Here is a 25,574-nt window from a genome sequence, read left to right on the forward strand (position 1 = left end):
GTCCGTGATACTTCCCATGCTTTACATCTGTTCAAAGATTTCAAGTTCCCTGGTCCCCACCACCTCATTTTCACCATGGACGTCCAGTCCCTATATACCTCTATCCCCCACCAGAAAGGTCTCCAAGTTCTCCGTTTCTTCCTGGATTCCTGACCCAGCCAGTCACCTTCTACCAACAATCTTCTCTGCCTCGCGGAATTAGTCCTTAATAATTTCTCATTTGGCTCCTCCCACTTAATCCAAACTAAAGGTGTAGCTATGGACACCTGCATGGGTCCTAGCTATGCCTGCCTTTTTGTCGGTCATGTGGAGCAATCTATGTTCCAAGCCTACACCGGTATCTGTCCTCCTCTTTTCTTGCGTTATATCAACGACTGCATCGGTGCTGCTTCCTGCACGCATGCTGAGCTCGTCAACTTCATTGACTTCGCCTCCAACTTTCACCCCGCCCTCAAATTCACCTGGTCTATTTCTGACACCTCCCTCCCCTTTCTAGATCTTTCTGTTTCTATCTCTGGAGAAAGCCTATCAACCGACATCTACTACTTACCTACTAACTCCCACAGCTACCTAGACTATTCCTCCTCCCAACCTATCTCCTGCAAAAATGCTATCCCTTTCTCTCAATTCCTCCGCCTCCGCCCTCAGGATGAGGCCTTTCATTCTAGAACAAAGGAGATGTCTTCCTTTTTTAAAGAAAGGGGCTTCCCTTCATCCACTATCAACTCTGCCCTCCATCATGTCTCCTGTATTTCACGCACCTCTGCCCTCACCCCATCCCCCCGCCAGCCCACCAGGGATAGAGTCTCCCTGGTCCTCACCTATCACATTACCAGCCTACAGATCCAACGCATAATCTTCCGTAACTTCCGCCACCTCCTACGTGATCCCACCACCAACCACATTTTCCCCTCCACCCCATTCTCGGCTTTCCGCAGGGATCGCTCCTTACGTGACTCCCTTGTCCATTCATCCCCCCCCATCCCTCCCCACAGACCTCCCTCCGGGCAATCATCCCTGCAAACGGAAGAAGTGCTACACCTGCCCCCACATTTCTTCCCTCACCACCATCCCAGGCCCCAGACAGTCCTTTCAGGTGAGGCACCACTTCACCTGCGAGTCAACTGGGATGATATACTGCATTCGGTGCTCCCGATGTGGCCATTTATACATTGGGGTGACCTTGCCGCAGACTAGGAGACTGTTTCACCAAACACCGGCACTTGGTCCTCCAGCGGTGGTGAGATCTCCCTGTGGCCACACACTTCAATTCCACAGACCACTCCCACTCCGACATGTCTGTCCATGGCCTCCTCTACCGTCAAGATGAGGCCACACGCAGGTTGATGGAGCAATACCTTATCTCCCACCTAGGTTGCCCCCTTCCTGCTGGCATGAACATCCAACTCACTGACCTCTGTTGATACCCCTGCCCCCCACTCTTATCCCCATCCCTATCTATTGTTTTAGTCTGGTTCTCTTTCTCTCTCTTTTTCCCCCCTCACTATAATCTCTACCCCCCCCCCCCAGCCCTATCTTTCTTTCTCTTTTATTTCCCATAATTCTCCACCTTTCCCCAGCCCATCACTTCCCAGCTCTCTACTTTATCACTCCCCCCACTTCTTATCCCCCCTCGACCATCCCATGTTACTTCACTCCTGATGAAGGGTTTCGGCCCGAAACGTCATTATTACCTCCTCCCATAGATGCTGTCTGGCCTGCTGAGTTCTGCCAGCATTTTGTGTTTTTTATTTATTTCCAGCATCTGCAGATTCACTCATGTTGTCATAGACTTCAAAGTATTGTTTTGCAACAATGAGCTAGAAATAATACAAAATCTACACTGTTAATTATTGCTGCACCAGCCTGTTTAGCAGGAGTTCCTCTAGTCCAATGACATCTGGAGTATTTGAAGAATTTCAATGACCTTGCTATTTTACTTTAATATTATTTTATCGGATTTGCCCTTCGTTCCTGTACATCTAGAAATGTTTGTTTCATCAGATGCTGCAAATTTAAAGAAATATACCACAGTAAGTAGGACATCAATTATTTTTAGATGAATTTTACAGGCTTTGCAAATTGCAAGAAAGTTACCTTGGTAAGCAGGACATCCTCAGTATTCTTAAATGAAGTTTGACATTTTCCAGCTTGCAACTGAGATGTATTCTGATCTTTCTAGAAAATCAAATTTGAAATCATAGTTTATTAATAATATAATACTAAAAGCCATAAACAGCATATTAAAAATTCTACTATTACACTAGAAGAAAGCAACTGAACCTCAAATAGCTATTGCTGTAGAATTCATAAAGCAATTTTCATTACATGCTTCACGATTCCATCTTCTCCATTTTGTGTCTGAAAAGCTCAGCTCAAAACACATATATACTAACTCCAAAGGGCAGAAACACATTTTAGGTTCATATGGGTTTTGCATATTTTGCATTAGAGATACAGCATGGTAAAAGACCATTCTGGCCAAACGAGGCTGCTCTGCCCAATTACACCTGAGACCAATTAATTTACCCACCTGTAAGTCTTTGGAATGTGGGAGGAAACCAGACTACCATAGAGAATATGTGCAAAATCCTCACAGACAGCAGGGGAATTGACCCTGGGTCCCTGGCACTGTAATAGTGTTATACTAACTGCTATGCTAACATGCAGCCCAACTTCATATCTTCATGTTCAATAACCCTCACAGAAATCCTACTAAATGCATTGTTCTTAACAATTCTTTCTTAATGAAGAGAAATTCATGTAACCACTACTTAATTATTAGAACTCCCAACTATAAATAAGATAATTTTTATCTTCTTACTTTGTAGGTTATTTTAGATGGCTTTGAATGTCTGAGACATTCACGAATAATTGTAGTATTGTTGTCTGAATTATGTGTGCAGAGTGGCTTTGACACATTGATTAGGAATAGTTGACAGATGCTGTTTTCATCCTCATCTTTTATCCTGAAATCCAAATTCAGACCTTTTTTCAAGAATAGCAGGTAATTAGCCAGTTATTCAGAGGCCAGTGAGTCTAAATTCAGTGGCAGGGAAGGTACTGAAAAAATATCCTGAGGAACAAGATAAAACTACAATTAGAAAGCTGGGGCTTGATCCGGGTTAATCAGCACTGCTGTGCTAATGGGAGATCCTGTCTATTTTTATTGAGCTTTCAAAGAACTAACAAAATATACTGAACAGTGCAGTGTGATTGATGTTTCATCTATTTTTATTTTATTTAGATATATAGATATACAGGTCCTTTTGGCCTTTCAATCTACTCTGCTAGCCTAACATGGGATTATTTACAGTGACCTAAAAAAACCAGATAACCAGTGCATCTTTGGACTATGGGGGTGGGGGGGGGGGGGGAACCAGAGCACCCAGTGGAACCCTGAACATTCCACAAGGAGGATGTACCAACTCCTTACACAGGATGCCAGCATTGAACTTCAAAATCGATGCCGCAAGCTTTAGTGGTGTTGCATTGACTGCTTCCTGCTTCATTACAATAGCACCTACACCATAGACTTCAGTAAGGCCTTTGAAAAGACAGGATGATCCAAAAACTCAAGAGCCCTTGGAATCTAAAACAAGTTGGCAATTTGGGTCCCAGAGCTAATGGGAAATAGAAGATGATTATAGAAGATGATTATGGAAGGTATTTTTTTTTTCCTGATTGGAAGCCAGTGATCAGTAGTTTATAGAACAATACAGCAGTATTGACCCTTCAGCCCACACTGTTGTGTCAACCTTTCAACTTACTCCAAGATCAATTTAACTCTTCCTTCCTGTATAGCTCTCCATTTTTCTTTCATCCATGTGCCTATCTAGAGTCTCTTGGATGTCTCTAATGTACTACCACCACCCCCGGTAACACATTCCACATACTCACTACTACTTAAAAAAACCCGATACCCTTTCATATTTTACTCCAATCGTACTTCAATTATGCCCTCTTGTATTAGCTATTTCCACCCTGAGGAAAAAGCACTGGCTGGCCATTCTATCAAAGTCTCTTATTATCTTATACACCTCTCTCAAATCACTCTTCAACTTCATCATGACAATGTTGATGGGATCCTTACGGTTTGTCATATGCATTAATAGTTTGGGTATGAATGCAGGAGGCAGGGTTAGTAAGTTTGAAGATGACACAAACATTGGTGGTATTACTGACAGTGAGAAGGACAGCTCCAGAAGGATGATAATGGTCATTTGGTAAATTAAGTTAAGCAACAACAGATGGTATTTAACCTTTATAAATGTGAAGGAAAAGGTAGGATATACAACAACGAATGTAGGGCCCTGGGCAGTACTGAGGTAGATCACATCCTGTACTGCACATCCTGGTGTGCAGCATGAGCAGGTGGCAGAACAGATACTGCATGTAGATAAAGCAGATTAGGCGGCTTATAAGATGATGGCCTTCATTTTGTGGACATAGAAGATAAGAGCATGGAGATTGTTGTAAAAGTGTATAAAACTTTAATTAGACACAGCTGGAGGATTGTATGCAGATCTGATCACCAAGCTATAAGGAAGGATGAGATACCACATGAGAGGGTGCTGGATATTGTTTGGAATGGAACATTTCAGTTATAGGGAGAGACAAGAATAAAGCTAGGTTTACTTTCCTTGAGCAGAATGGGAATCTGATAGAAGTGAATGAGGGGCATAGACAGGGTGAATAATTAAGAACATTCTCCCATAACACAGGTATCTAGAATCAGATGGCAGAGGTTTACAGCAAGGAGTAAGAGAATAGAGGGGGTTTGATAAAGACTTATTTCATCTATAGGGTGGCTGTAGACCAGGGGTGGGCAAACTTTTTGACTTGTGGGCCACAAAGGGTTCTAAAATTTGACAGGGGGGCCGGACCAGGAACAGATGGACGGAGTGTTTTGGTAATACACCTCATAAGAGAAAATAAAATATCATGGGATATGTAGAAAACATGTGCTTTAATTTCAATTGAAAATGAACAAATGCATTACAACAAAATATCTGTCTTTGAAGTCCCATGGTATTTAGCTATTTATTGAAATGACTTTTAAAACACTGAAAATTAAATGAATAAAATACAGCTTTATTTAATAGTAACAGTTATTACTTTAAAGCACTGAAAATTCTGTTATACTTCAAGATATTATCATCATCACTCTCCTCCTGACTGTCTTTATTTCAAAAACGGTAGGAGATGCAGGTCTACTTGTCCTGCTCCTTCTTATTCAATTGTCCCCTGTGCCAAAACTCAACAACGACCAGCACAAAGACAGAACAGTGTGCGGAGCGGAGCCAGTATGCGGAGCGCGTTATTTGATCTGGAGCGCATTTTTTATTTTGAGAACGTATGTGCACCTGCGCACTACTCATGTCCATCACTTAACAGAAATGACATGTAACATGTAAGGCTTATTGAAAAAAATGTTTTCAAATGCATTTTTTACATAACACAACGAGGAAACTTATTTTTAATTTCAGTGGGAACAGTGTTGTTGGTCTCCCTTTTTAGCCAGTGCATCAAAGTCTGGATTTAGTTTTGTTGTGGCGATTCTCAGGATGGATCTGAGGTGTTGGTCAGTTAACTTGGATCTGTGGCTGGCTTTGTTGATGTTCATGACGCTGAACGCCTGTTCACACAAATAGGTCGAGCCGAACAAAGAGTAAAGCGCAAATGTGGAGTAATACGCTGCACCTCAACAAAGGTCAATGTATATAGAGTGTGTCATCTATTGGGAAACGCCAGAATTGCGGGGAAAAAACGTTAACAAGGTTTAGTAATATAATTTCATCAAGTTCTGCGGGCCGGATTAAAAAGCTTAACGGGCCGCATAAGGCCCGCGGGCCGTAGTTTGCCCATGCCTGCTGTAGACACTTTCAGGAAGGTAGGTAATTGAGGTTTGGCATGTAGATAGAGAACTGTAAAGCAGGTTTCTGTGCTCTATGACTCCTTGACAGACCTTCACAGTCATATTTTTAAATCCTAAGTACCGCAAAGCAAGTTTTAACTGCTACACATAGTAGTTTTACATTGTTCTGTAAAAACAACAGAGAACTGAAAAGGAACTTTCTGATGATAACAATATAAGTTCTTTACATGAATTTACTGGAAATTGAACAAGCATTTTTACCTCCTGTTGGCTTCCTGGAGTGGACATGAAGTCAGGCGATTTTACAGGACCGACTGCCATTTGACTGACTGCATCTGTGCTTCTGTAAAAGAAATGCAAACACTTGTGATGAATTATTTTATAAACTCATTTTGCTCTAAGTTATTCAATCATTCTATGCTGCTTTCAAAGATAACATATTCCAGTCAGATTTGCTCCTGTGTATGCACTCCAGTTAAAAACTTCCATTTAGATTCGGAGAATATAAATTTTAGATTATAGCATAAAGTGAATATCTTCTGGAAAATAATCTATTGTAAGAGAGAACAGAAGCACTCTCACCTGCAAGTCCGAAAATTGTTTCAACTTTCACTGTAGAATCTTCAGTTCAGAATCTCAGGTAGCATTCCACAGTAGGGTGTGATTCACTGACATTAATACTTTATTTAAGATGAGACCTTGGATCGAAGCCTTCAACAAAAAATGTCCTCCAGCACCTAGCACAGTTCTCCTTTTGGACTAATTGATTTTGATTTTTATAACAGTTGCAGAATTAATTTAACTAACAGAAAATAATGAATCAGCAATTAACGAAAGCAGCTGGCAATTTTTATAAATTAGTTTGTACTTAATGCTTTTACAGCTGCATAAAGATAGGATCCAGTTTGGAGTTTCCAGATAGTAGCACTGATGTGAAATTAGTATTCTGTGCTGCATTTTGTTGCATTGGCTATTATGAATAGTCTCGACAGACACTTCAGCAAGATGGTGTCTGACACAATTCAGGGCAAACTTGTAGCAATTTGATCCCTAAACAATACCGAATACCAAGCACCATATACCCACAGTAAAATGTTGCTCCAATGTGCTGTTTGAGGTGTTACAAAGGATGAACAGCTCTGATGGGCAGAAGGGTGCAAGGTTGCCCATGTCCCCCTCCTCTGGGAGAATTACAAACCGTTACTGTTGCCAGGCTGTTAATGAGAGAGAAAGAGATGGAACAAAACATACTGGGACTGGAACATTTGCTTCAGACAAGGGCGAGATAACACCGGGGGAGAAAGACCATATTATGACTCCTGTAAGACTCACGGCTCCGGAGAGGGCTGTTTACTTGGTACTATTCTGTTCAATAAAATTCCTCAGTGGACAGCCGGAGTGGGCTGCTTTGATGGGCTAAGCCGGGGGTCGGCAACCCGTGGCTCTTTTACGTCTGTGCTGCGGCTCCCTGTTGCTTTGGGAAATAATTGGTCAGTATTTAATTAAAATGTATTTTATGTTAGTTTGTTAGTTTTTGAAATGTAATTCTAAATTTGAAGATTATGGTGATCTTGTACAATCTAAATAAGACGTTGTGGCGACCCATTTCCTGACACATCTGAACCGGCTCACAATTAGCCAGCGCTCAGGCTAAGGGAGATAGCCTACGGGGGTTTGTGAGTACGTGTCTTTTGCAGCATCCGCGCCCATGGGGGGGCGGGTTGAGGGAGGCTTAAAAGCAAGGCTGTTTAGTTCGAATAAAGCTATCTTTGACTGCAGTTTACTGACTGCGTGTAGCACACCGCTACAACGTGTTTTTATCGCTGGCTGTCCAGAGGGGAGGTGCTGAAACGCTTTGTCGCGTGTCTGGAAGAAGTGAAAACTTTCCTGGGCAGCAAAGGGCTCACCTTTCCTGAGCTGGAACAGCCAGAGTGGCTGGAAAAGCTACACTTCATGGTAGACATGACTGCGCACCTGAATACGCTGAACACAGCTCTTCAGGGGAAAGGGCATACAGCCCTGCACATGTTGGAGGATGTTTTGGCATTCCAGCGCAAGTTGACAGTGCTTGCCAGAGATTTACAGAAAGGCACATTGTCTCACTTCCCCAATTTGAGAGAGTTCAAACAAGGTCACGACATGATAAATTCGGAGTATTTACATTCTGCAATCATCGCAATGCAAACATTGTTTGGGAAACGCTTCTGTGAGTTCAGAGAGGAAAAAAACACATTATCCTTCCCGGTCACTCCCCTAAGCATCGATCCATCCCTACTGAATACAACTGCATTGTCAGGTGTGAGTCAACCTGACCAAGTATGATAAATATTTTAATTGCCTATTATTTTACGTATATTCATATGTTTTCATTGTTCAGTGAAATAGTCCTTTTATTTTTCAGGTTGACAGCTGGCTGACGTTATTTTTGGTTTGCTGCTGGCGGCAAATTTAAGTTTGGCATTTTTCATAAATACAAGAAGGACTCAAATAGACGTTGAGTATTTTACTTAAAAGTAACCTTCAACCCAATGTCTTTTTTTCGGAGTTCAAAATGTTTTTGTTGCATGCAGAAATGTAATTTCGTTTTCTCTGCAGGAGTTCATCAATTTCATAAATGCAACACATTATAGTTTGTTTATACATAGCATAAAGGCAAAACAAAACGTTGTATGCAGTGTTATTTCATTTTAAATGTCAAACGGGTTTTGCAGCTCCCAGTGTTTTCTTTTCTGTGGGAAACGGGTCCAAGTGGCTCTTTCAGTGGTAAAGGTTGCTGACCCCTGGGCTAAGCCATTCAAAACTGATTGACACCTGAGACCCCGTGAGTAGGGATAAAAGTGAGGTCTGGGGAGACACCCCTCAGACGCACCGAGACACACTAGTGAGCACTGTTTAAGTGTTGGAACCCACGAGAAAATTGTGGGGCATCGGAGACCAAATGAAGGATCAGCCAATTTTAACTCACAGTGTTTATAGCGAGGCCGGTGGGGGCTTGTGTGTGTGTCCACCCTTGCCTGGGTGACGAGTCCACCATAGAAGAACGGTCTAGCTAAAGGACAGAGGGGTCATACCTGAATGGCCACAACAACACATCGACGGATCAAGATCGTAAAGGAAGGTTTAACTGGCTGTCACTGTTTGATCTCTCTCTCTCTCTCCAACAATTACAACACATCGACCAACAACTACCTCAGCTTGTATGAACTGAACTGAACTTTACATTCACATGACAATTCATTACCCCCTAGACATCGATAGTGCTTGTTTATTATTGATTATTATTATACCCACACTTTTAGGTTTAGTATTGCTAACGTGTATTATCTGTATATTTGCATTGTTGATATTGATTTGTATATTTTACTAATAAACACAGTTTTGAAAATAGTACCAGACTCCAACAGACACTTCTATCTTTGCTGGTAAGACACCCAGTTATGGGGTAGGTAACAGAGGCAAGACTGACTTAAAAGAAAAGAAACGTACTGATGCACTACCCAAATTCAGATGGTATTAAATATGTAATGGGACAGCACAAAATATTTTAGTTGTGTGTTTGCATGCACTTTTATAACAATAATTTAACACATTCAGAAAAAAAATCAAACATACCTGATAAAAATAATTTTGACTTTTGAAGGTGCACTTTTGATTATTGAAGAAGCATTCTGATGACTACGTCCGTACAGTAGCTGCCCATTTATCTGCAAGGAAAGTAAATCACACAACTGTAAGATTAAGCTTTTACTCATCATGTCTGGCTATGTATTAAGTACCAAAAAATTCCACTATGCAGTGGGACTAGGGTTTAGAGTTCAGTTCTTTTAGAACTGACATCAATTTTTTTAATTCAAGGTATTTTTTATTAACAGCAAGGACACAATATCAGCTTGATTGCCTTTAAAGTGCTGACAGTTGGCAAAAATCATAAAAGTGAAGTTCGAAAACTTTTGGAAACAATATTGGAGTGATTTGGTCTTTTTTTGATATGGAATCAGATCTTTCCGTGTTGTGTAAAATTGGTATTAAGTGTACAAAATTAAGGGTCAATAAACAGATATGTATTCACAATCCCTTTACATATTAGCTCTAAAACTCCTGTCAAGCTGACAAGAGGAAATTATAACCAGAGATAAAAAGGAGCTTTATATTTAAATTAAAAAGCTGATAAACAAAGCAGAAAGGGAACAGTGCGGAATAACTCAACTCCTGTTTAACTCCTAAGGATACAGTGCCTTCTGGAAGCTGACCAAAAGAGAGTCAAGAGGCCAATTCCTGGTATGAGAATGCTGAGTGGTTAAAGAGATAGATATTCATTGGAGTTTAGAATAATGAGGTGCAATCTTGTACAAACATTAAGATTTTTACAAGACAGAGTAGATATAATATGTTTCTGGTAGAGTGAGGATCTTAAATGAGGGAACATTTACAAGATCAGAGCGTGGATTATTTAAAGTGAAGTGGTTAAGAATAGTTTCTCAAAGAGAATGATGAATCTCCCTCTATGGAGGTCTGTTAAGGCTATATTATGGGGGGGTGTATTTTGAGAAAGTATAAAAATGTTTGAAATATTAGAGAATTGAGGGTTACAGGACATTAGCACAGAAGAGGCAAGACCTGGGATAAATAAGCCATTATCATATTGAATGATGAGGCAAGCACCCCCCCCCCCCTTAACCTTACATCAGTTTCACAGCAGTTTCAAACTCCTGAAAATGCACATCACACACAACCTCTCGTAGTCCCAAAACATATTCTACACAGTTAAGAAAGCTCATCAATGCTCCCTCTTCCTGAAGAGAGCTGGACGTTGCACATCCATATTCCCGTCATTCTACAGAAGTGTAGTAGAGAGCATCCTAACAAGATGCATCATTGTGCAGAAATGCACCGCAGTGGACACGAAGGGTAGTCAAAACTATTCCACTCATCACCAGTACCAGCCTGTACATCAAAAAGAAAATAAACAGAGAAAAGGTCCTGGCAAAGGACAAGTAGCATCATGAAATATCTTACAGCGTGTTATACTGAGTTTGTTTTTTTAAAATGAACAGACCATCAAATGAGAGTAAGTCATAATTTACTTGGACCTTGATAACTAAGTTAATGTATCTGGCTGCTCCATCTCTTTGTTACACGAGTGCCATGTGATTGTACATTGAAAGGCATGCTTACCTCCAGCAATTCATCTGCGATCTGCAACCTGCCGTCTTTGCCAGCTGCTCCATTTGCATCAATGCCGACAACAAAGACACTCATTCGGGATCGGTCCTTGTTGCCAGCAAGACTGAGACCCAGGCCACTCTTCCCCTTCTCCAGTTCAATCATATGGAGTTCACCCATCAGGCTTCCATAGCGTTGTTTGATCTTCCCTTCAGGCATAAAAGTAAGATATTCACCATCTTCACTTTCTACTTGTATAATTTATAATTATATGCAACCCACCACTTGAATAACGCGAGTTTATTGACGACCAATTTTATTTTGAAATAATTTTATCAGCTTGCACCATGTTGCCTGCTAATATTTGACGGGGCAAGAGCACACGAGTTTCTCATTACATTGGAAGCATACTTAAATGATTTTATTCCTTCAGGGCATGTAGGCATGACTCATAGGCTCATTGGTCATCAGCTCTTTGATGCTGGAATATAGAAGACATAAGTGAGCTGGAAATCAAATACTGATTCAATTGATCTGCCCAGCCAATGGATTCAATGGTGGCAAAGCACTTGTGTGCTGAGAACTACAGGATGTACTTTGTATCTGGTTGTTAGCTTTACTCTCGAGAGGAATAATCTATTGACAGTGACATATTAAAATGGGGTTCATTACCCTTCTGGATAAAACTACAGTGACTGTGTTGTTTTCCTTAATTTTATTTTAATTAATAGTTGCTGTTTCAATGCACTGTTAAATTTATTTTTTATAGATAACCATAGATTTAAACAAAAATACTGTAAAACAGGTAGCTTTGAATATTCAGAGGCATTTGCATACTGTTTTAAAACAAGCAAGCTGTCAGAGGCTTGAGGCATCTAGCAACAGGATGGCAGCTGAGTTATGGACAGTATCTTGTAAAAGTATTTAGACCCCAACCCTTTGTTCACATAAGTGAGTATTACAAACAGGGATTTTGATCAACTTAACTGAGAAATATTATTTGTGAGGCACATGCTCCTTCTTTTCACAGAAGATCCGCAAAAAAACGGGAAATTGTAAAACATGAAAAACTAAAAATTCAAAAGCTGAAATGTCATCCATTGAGAAGTATCATCCCCCTTTACTCAGTATTTAATTGAATCATTGTTCGCAGGTATTACAGCCAGTAGCATTTTGGATAACTTTCTTTTAGTTTTGCAAAACATGTTTGAGCAAGATTTGCCCATTCCTCCTTACAAACTTTCTCCAGCTGTGCCAGGTTAGTTGGGAAACAAGGGCACAGCAATCTTCAGGACTTGCCAGAGATATTTGATCAGGTTAAGGCCAGGACTTTCAACAGTTTCTTCATTTTAACACTCCACTGTTGTTCTGGCAGTACGCTTTGGGTTGTAGTCCTGCTGAAAGATCAACTTCCTCCCCAGCTTTCTGGCAAAGGCTAGTAGGCTTTTATTCATTCATCTTCCCATCAATCCTGACCAGATTTTCAGTCTCTGCAGCTGAGAAGTATCCCCATAGCACAGTCCTATCTCCAACATACTTAAGTCTCGACTGACCGCAAGACTTCCTTCCACATCTTTAAAGTATCTTCAAAGTGATGCTTTGCAAATTCTTGACAGGTAAAGGTGCAGAAGGACTTAAAAAGATTAGGAGAATGGGCAAGAAAGTGGCAGAAAGTGAAGAAAGAGGAGACTGAGGTCCTTTAACATCTGCTGGACGATGCTGAGGATGTTCTATAAGTCTGTGGTGGCCAGTGCTATCATGTTTGCTGTTGTGTGCTGGGGCAGCAGGCTGAGGGTAGCAGACACCAACAGAGTCAACAAACTCATTCATAAGGCCAGTGATGTTGTGGGGGTGGAACTGGACTCTGACGGTGGTGTCTGAAAAGAGGATGCTGTCCAAGTTGCATGCCATCTTGGACAACGTCTCCCATCCACTCCATAATGTACTGGTTAAGCACAGGAGTACGTTCAGCTAGAGACTCATTCCACCGAGATGCAACACTGAGCATCATAGGAAGTCATTCCTGCCTGTGGCCATCAAACTTTACAACTCCTCCCTCGGAGTGTCAAACACCCTGAGCCAATAGGCTGGTCCTGGACTTAATTCCACTTGGAATAATTTACTTGTTATTATTATTTAATTATTTATGGTTTTATATTGCTATATTTCTACACTATTCTTGGTTGGTGCGACTGTAACAAAACCCAATTTCCCTCGGGATCAATAAAGTATGTCTGTTTGTCTGTCAAATCAAATACAATGTTGGAAAATGCATGGTCATGCACATTGGTAGTAGAAATAAATCTGCGCACTATTTTTTAAACAGGGGGAAAATCCAGGAATCTGAGATGCAGAGAGTCCTTATGCAGAACACCCTGAAGGTTAACATGCAGTTGAGTTGGTGGGGAGGAAGGCCAATGCCATATTAGCATTCATTTCAAGAGGTCTAGAATATAAGAGAAAGGAGGTGATGCTGAAGCTTTAAAAGGCACTGGTGAGGCCCTTTATCTTAGAAAAAATGTGCTGGCATTGGAGAGGGTCCAGAGGAGGTTCACAAGGATGATTCCAGGAAAGAAAGAATTATCATAGAGGAACGTTTGATAGCTATGTGTCTGTACTTGCTGGAATTTAGAAGGATAGAGGGGGTTCTCATTGAAACTTTTCGAATGTTAAAAAGGCCTAGAAAGAGTAGATGTGGAAAGGATGTTTCCCATGGTGGGAGAGTCTAGGACAAGAAAGCATAGCCTCAGGATAGAGGGGTGCCCTTTTTAAAACAGAGATGCCGAGAATTTTCTTTAGCCAAAGGGTGGTGTATTTGTGGAATTTTTGCCACATGTAGCTGTTTTGGCCAGATCGTTGGGAGTATTTAAGGCAGAGATTGATAAGTTCTTGACTAGACATGGCATCAAAGGTTACGGGGAGGCCAGGTATTGGGGTTGAGAAGGAGATAGAAAAAAAAAGGATCAGCCATAGTTGAATGGCGGAGCAGACTCGATAAGCCAAATGGCCTAATTCTGCTCCTATGTCTTGAGGTCTATTGCCCTGACTTGCCTTGAATGCTCTTTTGTTTTTACTTTGGGTGAAAATCTATCATATTGCAAACCTTACAGAGAGTGGTGACATCTATTCTTATGAATTAATTAAAAACAGATGATCCTCCAATTTTTTTACATCATCAAATTGGTTGAGTTGGTAAGGTAATATGCAGTAGCTGCACCTGAGGAAAGTTAGCGTCATAATTACAAAGGGGGTGTATACTTTTAATTAGTCTCAATTTTGATTTTTGATTTTTAATAAATTGTTGACAGACTTTGGAATTTTTCTTTTGATATGACAATTTATAGAATATTTTGCACATTAGCTCAAAAAATCCTACTTTATTGTATTTTAACTTTAGAAGATAGAAATAGTTGTGGGGTTTGAATACTTTTTCAAGGCAATGTAGCCATTGCTGCTGCTTTCCTTTAGCTTGCAGTTCTGTAATAACTGGACCCATGTGTCGATATCACGGACAGTGGAGTTATGTTGGCAGGGGTGGAAGAGGATGGCAGTGGGCAGAATAGAATACAATTTGCTCTGTTAATCAGCATGTTCTGTTTTCCATTTAATTGGCAGTAACCACTCAAAACTTACTTCCGGGACATACATGAAGGCTGAATCATTGCCGTATGTATCAACCAAGAAATGCATCCTTTTTCTCTCTTTCTCTCTGCATGAAGCCTGGATTGCTGAATATGTCTCAGTAGCCAGGACATCAGGAACAAATTATACATCGGCAGCGTGTTCACTCTATCAGAGAAACATCCTTGATTTCACTGACATTTTATAGCTATCCAGACTAACGTCTCTCTTTCTTAGTTCTGAAACGTCCCTCATCTTTCCTGAGATGCTGATCAACCTGCTTAACTTCTCCAGTATTCTCCATTTTCTGTACTTATACTAATTGATTTGGTTCCCCTTTTCCCATATGCATAATTCTAAACTACTAGGCAGGTCACAACACCTTACTATTAAGTATGCATTGCAGGGACTTTTAAGTTTAATGTACTGATAGCTGTCCTAATACACACACAAAATGCAGGAGGAACTCAGCAGGCTAGGCAGTATTTTGTGTGTGTTGCTTGTATTTCCAGCATCTGCAGATTTTCTCTTTGTTTGTGACTGTCCTCAGTAAGCCTTTTCAACTCATCCTATCACAGATATTTCCTTTTTCGATACATCTCTTTTCCATCACCTCTCGAGCTCAAAACTAACTTACATCTCTCCTTCCCAGTTCTGACAAAGAGTCACATACGTGAAATAAGGACTACACTTCTTTCCTCAGATGCTGCCTGATCTGCTGAGTTTTACTTGCATGTTCTGTTCCGTTTTAAGATTTCCAGCATCTGCTATTGTATTTTTTGATTTTCATCCAACAAGATTATTGCGACATCTCCATCATAAATAAATTAGCCAAAGGGATTTCACAGGAATAAACAAAATCTGCCACAACAGTCACATTACAGGATATTAAGGCAAATGGCCAAATAGTAAATGTTGGCAATTTTTATTTAGTAGCTGTTGACACAGAGATCAAGTTTACAGATGATCAACTGGCTACTGAGAACTGGAGGAGGAAACAGTGTTAGAATTGAGAAGGCCTTGTGTGAGGCGAATACTTCATTAGCCCATGTATTTATATCTAATGTCATTTGGGTGATGGATATATTTTCAGTAACAATTAGTACAAAACATTCATATCTTAAGTTCCAACTACTGGTGCTTTGCAACAAATGACCCAACGTTCTTTGCATTTCTAGCAACATCTAATATTATCAGTTCAAAGATTATGGCTCTGGATAACAACATTCCTCAGGGTAAAACTGATCAAATGTGAATGAGAACAAACAGGGATAATTATACTAAGCAAATCAAAATGCAAACTTTAAGTTAAAATACTTGTAATCAAAACATAAGAACATAAGAAATAGAAGCAGGAGTTGGCCATCCACTCCATCGAGCCTGCCCCGCCATTCAAAAAGATCCTTGCAGCTCCATCTACCTACTTTTTCCCCAAAACCCTTAATTCCCTTACTATGTAAAAACCTATCTAATTGTTTCTTAAATATATTTAGTGAAGAAGCCTCAACTGCTTCCCTGGGCAGAGAATTCCACAGATTCACCACTCTGGGAAAAACAGTTTCTCCTCATCTCCGTCCTAAATCTTCCCCCCCTGAATCTTGAGGCAATGTCCCCTATTTCTAGTCTCACCTACCAACAGAAACAACTTTCCTACTTCTATCTTAAATATCCCTTTCAAAATTTTGTATGTTTCTAATGTTTCTATACGATCCCCTCTCATTCTTCTGAACTCCAGAGTATAGTCCCAGGCGACTCAATCTCTCGTCATATGTTAACCCCTTCATCCCTGGAATCAACCTGGCGAACCTCCTCTGTACTGCCTCCAAAGCCAGTATATCCTTCCTCAAGTATGGAGACCAGAACTGCACACAGTACTCCAGGTGTGGCCTCACCAGTACCCTGTATAGTTGCAGCATGACCTCCCTGCTCTTGAATTCAATCTCTCTAGCAATGGAGGCCAACATTCCGTTTGCCTTCTTAATAACCTGTTATACCTGCAAGCCAATTTTTTGCGATAACAGATTAAAGCACTTGTAATGTTAATTATTCCCTTCAGGTTCTTTAAACTATTTGACAAATTTAAGGAACTTTTCTTTCAATTCTGAACATAGATGGGAGTAGAATCTAAGCAGACTCACATCTGTTAATAAAAGAGACGTGCTGAATCTGTGAGACAATGCTTTCTTTGGGAAGTCTGGTTATCAATGCAGAGGAAAGCATTTTAAAACCCCTAAGGGGCTACATATACAGCAACATCCAGAACAAATTCTATTGTTTCTATTGTCATCATCAGAGTACTGACTGATGGTTACTAATTCAATGAGGCTTCTGACCGACAGCCCATGGCTAATATCAAAAGTTTTTTGAGTCTTTTCAAAAGTTGCTACCCACAATACCCTAAAGGAATTACACATTTACACCCACTATTTTTAATTAGTATTGATAATTGTACAAACAGATCCATATATAGGTCCTCCCCCCACTTACGAACACTTACGACTTATGTACAGCCTGCATGAACAAGTGTCCAGGAGACTGATAGGATGGACATATTAACTGCTGTGGGGCTGCAGGCATTTTGGGCCTTGAGGAACTCGGCTTACAATCAATCTACAGGAACAGCACTTTGCAGTTACCTGGGGAGGACTTGTAACGGACATATTTTATTTGATAACTGCAATGCCATTTTTTTTAAATCAAATATTACATACTCCAGCTGTAACCAAATTCATCATCTTCTTCCAATTCATCTTCTGAGTTGACACTACTGTTCGCTGGTAATGCTGCAACATTGCTGTTCTCTTTTTCAATGGATTCAGATGGTGATGACTGTAAACCTGTGAGTCCCGACGTTATTTCAGTCTCTGTATCTGGTTGGCTGGATGCCTACACATTTAAGACACACAACAGAGTGAGGCACAAAGCAAACAACAAATAATATCAAGTCTATATCAGCTTCAATCTACTTTCAGATTCTGTATGCACATTTATCTCCAGTGCTACACTGAAGGTTTTGCTTTTTCTAAAACCAACTGATTATGCAATAACCACATAATCCAAAAAAAAAAGCACAACCAAGACAACACCAGGAATATCTTCACTAATGAAATTAAGATTGGGAAGTACAATATTTAGGTTATGACAATTTGATTTATACCTGAAATGCATTCTGCCAAATTTGACTGTTAACTTCACAGGCGTGTTATTCAGAACAGCTGTTCTGTGGTCATTCATAAGGGAATATAAAGGGACTGAGCCACAACAACCCCTAAACCTGTTTCCCTTTTCCCGACTGATTTTCTACTTCAGTTCCAACTCATATATCTCTCTGTACTCTTGGATTCTAAAATCAATCAATCACTTAGCTTTGGAAATACTCGGTGGCAAAATATTCATGACCCCTCAGTGTACCTGATTCACGACCCTGAGTGATTTTCAGCCTGCAAGTATTTAAAGCATGCACCAAAGCAGGCTTAGGAGGCGTTAGCTGTCAAAATCAACACAAGGTTCTCCGGATTTATAGATTGTGTTGTAGGGTGCTCAATGACTCCAAATGAAATGACAAATTTGATATTCATATCCCATCAGCATCATGCAACATGGTATCTATCACCAGGAGTTAATATTCATCCACAGATGTATTCCACACAATGCACACATTATCTTAAACCACGGAAGGTGCAGCATCTAAACATAATGCATGACATTCCCCAACACCTTTCAGCTTCACTGCTTAAGACCAGGAGAGCACTTATGGCAGAAGTGATCTAGCACCTTTCCTTAAACTTTCCACTAATTACAGTGTTATTGGAAACTACTAACATGTCAACACTATCTTAATTTTACTATTACACATTCCCGATGTGACATTCAGTACCTCCATATGCAACTTTGACTGTGTGCTGCTCTTAATGTAGTATCCTCCACAGCAGTAATTGAAAACGACTGCTCAACAGTTTGTGAACCACCTCTGATTCAAAAACACTGCCCTTTTGTTGGTCATTTGCTTATTTTTAATAAATTACTCAGAGGGCATTGGACTGCTGGCAAGACTCACATTTATTGTATATTCTTATATGTTGCCAACTTGTTGAAGCAATTAAGAGTCAACAACACTCTCTGCCATACTTCCATTCTGAACTCTGAATTTGGCTTCCTACAGCATTTCGATGAAGCTCAATGCACTCTCAAGAAACAACATGTTTAGATACTTCACAATCCTCTGCTCACACAATATTCAGCAATTTCAGGTTCTAATACTGCTCCCATTTTTAGAAAGATTTTCTTGGCAATATTTTTGCTATTTCCATTTCATCCAAATTTATTTTTTGTTAACTTGTCCCATTACCATCCACATTGCTGTTTATTATTTAATCATTCTAAACTCCAATCCTGTTTTGAATGTTGATTTGTTTTTCTTTCTTATGTCCTGCCTTTCTAAGTATCAAAACTTGATGAATCTCAAACTTTTTCCAGGGATCAAGGAATGTCATTGATCTAAAATACCTTCAGATGCTGTTTGATGAAGTATTTTAATATTCTAAATGTTCTGTGGCATAGACGCAAGAGTCATTAGAAACTACTGAGAAGTCATGTGAGCACAATGAGTGTCTACCTTTCCTATAACATAATAAGTTAGTAAAGACTGGGCAGGATTTAGCAATGTGATACTCATTTGGCTTTTGATCCAAATGCCACAATCTTAACCACTACAGTTTTATAACACTCTGACCACTTAAAACTAAGATTTACTTTTTTTGTTGTAATTGTGCCCTTTCTTATAAAAATTTGGTACAACCTAGGCTTTTCTTGTGAATGTTGTTTATATGATGTTATATGCTTGTGATTACATTGCAAGTAAGTGTTTCATTGCACCCATGCATACATGTACTTGTGCATTTGTCAATAAAGTTGGCTTGAATTACCTTAGATATTCTTATAAAATGATTAATTGGCCAAATATTTGAAATACAGCAACAGAATTATGGAACAAAATTATGGAACTAAGAAACAGGGATGTACTATAGATATGTTTAGAACTCATAAACTGTAACTTCAGAATATTGCAAGAATTTCAGGATGAGAAAATGTAACAGTCTTAAAAAGTACAAGCTGGTTCCAGTGATGGAACACCATTATCTTATTTTAAATTACAAACATCCAGAGGAGAACAGCCTTCAGAGGGAAAGACTGGAGAAATTATAAATATATTTTGTATCTTCACTGGAGAGGGCACAGTACGTGTTTTATAATTTATGAAGAATAAAGACATAAAGAGAACCAAGAACTTAAATGTAACAAACATCAGAATACAGTAAGTACTAGTCAACTTAATTAGACTAAGCAGATTAATCATTCCAAATGGACTAGATGTGCCAAGGGCCTGTTACTATGACTCTTTGACAAATACCTGAAATATCTCTTAGAACAGATAGATTGCACATCCATACCCTAAAACCGATCAAAATCCACCTCCATCAAGATGGCACTGGCGGCACACATTGACGTTTTGCAAGCTCCTTACAAAACTTCTAGATATACCTCTATTGGACTACTATCACTGTAATCTGCAGCCCTTATTTTCACTTTAAGTAACATATTTTTAAATCAGCTTAACAAATAGTGATTTTATGATCTTATAAAGGACTTGGCTGACTTAACTCATAGGAATGCAGTAATGGCTGAAAGAGAGAGGTGAGGAAAGGACTCTAAGCCAGATTAGAACTTTGCGGTATGAAACTCCTCTACCCAGTATTTTGTTAGCAAATGTAGTCTCTGGAGAACAAGACTGAGGACCCAGGAGGCAGTATCAGAGGGAAATGAGAGAATGTTGATTTCTCTGTTTCATGGATTCATGACAAGGTATAGAATGCTGCGATAAGCAGACAAGAAACAGCCGACCCCAACGCCTTTCAAATCATTGCTGGCGAATTCAATCGGGGTTGTTTGAAGAAATCCCTACTCAATTATCATCAACATATCACCTGCAGCACTAAGGGTCCCAGCACACTTGACCACTGCTATACTACTATAAACAATACCCAACCAGGTTCGATCCCTAGACCGCGTTTCGGGAAATCTGACCATCTGGCTATCCTCCACTTACCTGCATGCAGGCAGAGGGTAAAGAGCAAGGCTCCAGAAGTAAGTAGCAGGAGCCAGAGGAGCAGATACATACGGGATTGCTTCAAGTCAGTGGACTGGCCCATGTTCAAGACTCATCAGAGGATCTGAATGAATACGCCATGGTTGTCACAGACTTTATAAAGTCCGCCATGGATGAGTGTGGCCTCTTATCATTTAGAGTCTTCGCTAACCAGAAGCCCCAGATGCACCAAGAGATCTGCAATCAGCGGCATTCAGGTCTGGCGACCAAGTAAAGTATGTGATCCAGGTATGACCTCTGGAAAGGCATCTCACATGAAAAATGGCAATTCTGGACCAGAAGGACGCTCAATGGCTGTGGCAGAGCTTGAATGCTTTCACCTCCTACAAAGTAAAACCAAGTGACACAGATGACAACAAGGTTTTGCTCCCAGAAGAGCTCAATGTATTTTATGCTCACTTTGAAAACATGGAGGTACCTTCACAAACCCCGCAGCCTCCAATGAACCTGAGATTTCAGTCTCCGAGGCTGATGTGAGAGCATCCTTCAGGAGAGTAAACCTGTGGCAAGCACCCGGCCCAGATGGAGTGGCTGGCTGAGTACCAAAGACCTGTGCTGATCAACTGACTGAAGTGTTCTCTAGTATCTTTAAACTCTCACTTTGGCAGCCTAAGAACCCACCTACTTTGAGCAGACTTCTATTATGTTGGTACCCAAGAAGAACATGGTAACCTGCCGCAATGACTATCATCCAGTAACATTTACATCCACTGTGATCCACTTTGAGAGGTTGGTGATGAAACATAACAACTTCTTCCTAAGAAGTGACTTTGATCTGTTGCATTTTGCCTACCACCACACCAGGTCACAGCAGATGCTACTTCATTGGCTCGTCACTCAAACCTGGAACATCTTAAAGTTGAACATGCATACATCAGGATGCTCTTCACTGGCTACAACCCTGCATTCAACACCATCATTCCCTCAAAACTAATCAATAAACTCCAAGACCTAGGCCTCAATACCTCCTTGAGCAACTGGATCCTTGTAAACCTCACTTGTAAGCCTCAGTCATTTTGGAAGGACAAGAACATCTCCTTCACAATCACCATCAGCACAGGTGCACACAAGGCTGCTCTACTCTCTTTATAAACATGACTGTGAGGCTAAGCACAACTCCAATGTCATATTTAAGTTTGCTAATAAAACTACTGTTATTGACCAAATCAGAGGTTTGTGGAGAATTAGCATATAGGAAGGAGATTGAAAATCTTTGGTGAGTGGTGTCCAACATAACCTCTAACTCAATGTCAGCAAGACCAAGAAAATGATTATTGGTTACAGGAGGAAACTGGAGCTCCATGGCCATCCTCATCGAACCTTAAATTCCTCATTTTAGAGGATCTGTGCTGGGTCTTTTTACAAAGAAAGCACAGCAGCACCTCTACTTTCTTAGAAATTTGTGAAGATTTTGCATGTCATCTAAAACTAACAAAATTATAGAGATCTGTGGTGGAGGATATACCGAATGAATGTATTAAGGCCTGGTATGGAAACATCAATTCCCTTGAATGGAAAAGCCTACAAAACGCAGTGGATACAGCCTAATGCATCACAGATACAGCCCTCCCCAACAGTGAGCATATCTACAAGGAGCAATGTTGCAGGAAAGCAGCATCCATTATAAAGGATCCCTGCCATCCAGGGTATTTGCAGAGACTGCTGTCTTTTGTACGTGGGTTGTTTGTCCATCTTGCACAAGGTTTTTCATTGATTCAGTGGTGTTTCTATGCATCTACTCTAAAAGCCCGCAAGAAAATGAATTTCAGCTTTGTGCATGGTGATAATAAATTTACTTTGAACACTGAAACTCCATAGATTACAAGAATAGTAGTACTAATGTAGTACTGCTATTCAAATACAAAAGCAGAAAAAGAAAACAACCTTGGGTCGGTTAGCTTTTTGCAAAAGTACTACAGATATTTCTAAATTTAAACCTATATTAAGGGAGCAGCATATATATTATAACTGATTGTTGCTGCAGTGACATCGAAGTGAGTGGTTCTGGGTTCAAATCCGGCCAGCTCCTTGCTATCTATCTGTTCTGGGTTGAGCTAGCGGCTCGGCCGTGTAAAAATTAAATACAGTACTGAAGAAATGGGACTTGCTGCCCAATGTACCCCAAGGCACAGAGGAACAACAACAATGTATGTTGTTTTACAATGGTCTGGAATTGAATCTGTGTAGATCAATTAGTAGTTTCCTTGTCTGATACTGACATTTGGCAAAGATATTTCAATGTAATTCTAATTTTGATAATGACAAGTCTCAAATTCTCTAGTCTATGAAGTTTCTTGTAAAAAGGTAAATGTGAAAACATCATTCTAGCAGAACCTTAGGGAAAAAAGGTATTTTGCACTGATAACATTCTCACTTAGGACTGAGCCACAGTTAGCAGTTATGATTAGTAACTTTACAATAACACCCAAATATTTTATTTCCATGGAATCAAAATCAACAAGGCAAAGGCTAAGGTGAGAGGAAACAGCCTAAAAGGAGTTCTGAAGAGCAAGTTTTGTTTTAAACAGAGTGGTTGATAACAGGAACTCAGTGTCAGATGAATTGTTACAGTAAAATGTAACTACAGTGGATTCTGGTTAACTGGGCCATCAGTTAATTGAGGCAGACACTTACAGTTGCAAGAAAGTCTGTGAACTTATTGCAATTACCTAGTTTTCTGCATTAATAAAATGTGGTCTAATCTTCTCTGAAGTCACAATAATAGAAAACGCAATCTACCTAAGCTAATAACACACAAACAATTGTACTTCTCGTCAATACTGAATACACGATTTAAACAATCACAATCCAGTTTCAAAGAAAGTATGTGAATGTCCGGGGTAATGCTTTCTACAAAAGTTATATGGAGTCAGGTGCTCCTATCAATGAGGTGAGATTGGAGGTCTGGGTTGTAGAGGTGCCCTGCCCTACCCTATAAAAAAGACACTCAGTCAGGTTACTGACAGAGCCTGCTCTTCTCTAGAAAGATCTGTTGGCAGCGGGAGATACCATGTTAAGCCAAATCCAAATTTAAGGTAATAAGATTTGTAGTTAGTTCATTCATACACCTTTGCTGAATTATGAAGAGGATCAGTTTAGTATTTTTAGTCCACTCGGTTTCTAAAACTGCAAACTTTTTGCACGCCGGCAAAGACCAAAACTTTGCTTTGATAGTCTGTCCTGACGCATGGAAATCCATTTCATGTAATTAGTCTCTTCTGTTCCTTTCCCCTTTTTAATTCCCTTGTCCCATTGCCCCCATCTCCCTATCTTTTTACCCTCCCCCACTCTCTCCATCTGCCATCACCAAAACATTCTTCCCAATGGTTTCTTCCATACCTACTTCCCTTTACTCCATGGTTCATTGTCCTCTCCTATTGATGTCCATCTTCTTCAGCCTTTATCACTTCCAACTATCAACTCCCATCTTCTTACATCATTCCCAGTCTCCACTCCCCCACCTGCCCTATCACCTCCTCCTCACCTATGACTCACCAGTTCTTGCTCTATACCTTCCCCCACCCTTTTATACTGGCTATTTTACTTCTTTCTTTCCAGTAATGATGAAGGGTTTTGACCCGAATCATCAACTGCCCACTTCCCCTACAGATGCTTCCTGACCCACTAAGCTCCCCCAGCTATTTTATATGTTATTAAACATCAAAACCAGGTGGCTATTTGTGACCTCCTTTGCAAACTGTGGGCTAACCATCCACTCCACAAAATTGCTAATCCAGTGGATGAGAGAAGAGCAAATTCTCTATTCTTTGATGATATAATTCCCAGTAAAACTGAAATAATTACAGGTGTCCCCCATTTTTTGAATGTTCGCTTTACGACACCTCGCTGTAACGAAAGACCTACATTAGTTACCTGTTTTCGTTAACAGAAGGTGTTTTCACTGGTACAATAAAAGGCAGTACACGCCAAGCAGCCAAGCTCCTCCCCCAGAACTGCAGTCTAGCCCGCATTGCTTAAACACGTGCCTGTGAGCATCTGTGCTTTATGTCAATTTATTTTGTGCATCCATTAGCAAGATGAGTTCTAAGGTATCGGAAAAGCCTAAAAGAGCACGTTAAGGGTGTTACACTTAATGTAAAACTAGAAATAATAAAGCGTTTTGATCGTGGTGAATGAAGTAAGGATATAGTAAGTTTGGTTAAGGGTTTGTGGAAGTTAACGAAGATGATGTTGAAGAGGTTTTGGCATCCCATGACTAAGAACTGACAGATGAAGAGGAAAGGATAACAACTGAAACCAAACGCAGTAGCGAACGACCCAAAAGTGAAGTCGTCCAGGAACTGAACGTGAAGCAATTGCATGAGATTTTCACTGTGATTGACAACGCTGCAATGATTGCAGAAAAATATGACTTTAATTTTGAAAGGGTACATAGGTTTAGGGCATATTTGCAGGATGGATTGAGTGCTTACAAAGAACTATATGATAGAAAAATGTGCGAGGCTAAGCAGTCAAGCATACTGTCATTTTTCAAGCCTTCCACATCAGCCACAGCAGACGACGAAACTCGAACTTCGACATTGAAGCAGGCAGACATAGAAGAAAGTGACCTGCCTGTCCTGACGGAAACAGACGACGATGAGATGACACCCCAGTCTCCCACCACCCCAACCTCCGACGATTCAGCCTAACACATCATCATCAGTGTGCTCACTGTCTTCCCGATTCTGGTAGGTGAAACTACACTGGATATACATTATTTCTCCTTTATATAGGTTGTGTATT

General features: G+C 40.2%; 1 protein-coding gene across 12 annotated transcripts in view; it reads right to left on the reverse strand.

Moving 5' to 3' along the window:
• Positions 1-25,574, reverse strand: part of LOC132396778 (multiple PDZ domain protein) — a 202,091-nt gene that overhangs the window by 58,135 nt on the left and 118,382 nt on the right. For all 12 annotated transcript variants that reach the window (XR_009513123.1, XM_059974662.1, XM_059974663.1 and 9 more), the window contains 5 exons: positions 17,374-17,548; positions 11,054-11,250; positions 9,491-9,582; positions 6,140-6,221; positions 2,098-2,178 (listed from right to left, as the gene is read on the reverse strand). Coding sequence is in view for 11 of the 12 variants with exons in the window: in XM_059974662.1 (XP_059830645.1) it covers positions 2,098-2,178; positions 6,140-6,221; positions 9,491-9,582; positions 11,054-11,250; positions 17,374-17,548 (627 nt within the window). In the remaining variant the exon portion in view is untranslated. The remainder of the gene's footprint in view (positions 1-2,097; positions 2,179-6,139; positions 6,222-9,490; positions 9,583-11,053; positions 11,251-17,373; positions 17,549-25,574) is intronic.

Source organism: Hypanus sabinus, chromosome 7 (assembly GCF_030144855.1).
Source record: "Hypanus sabinus isolate sHypSab1 chromosome 7, sHypSab1.hap1, whole genome shotgun sequence".
NCBI lineage: Eukaryota > Metazoa > Chordata > Chondrichthyes > Myliobatiformes > Dasyatidae > Hypanus > Hypanus sabinus.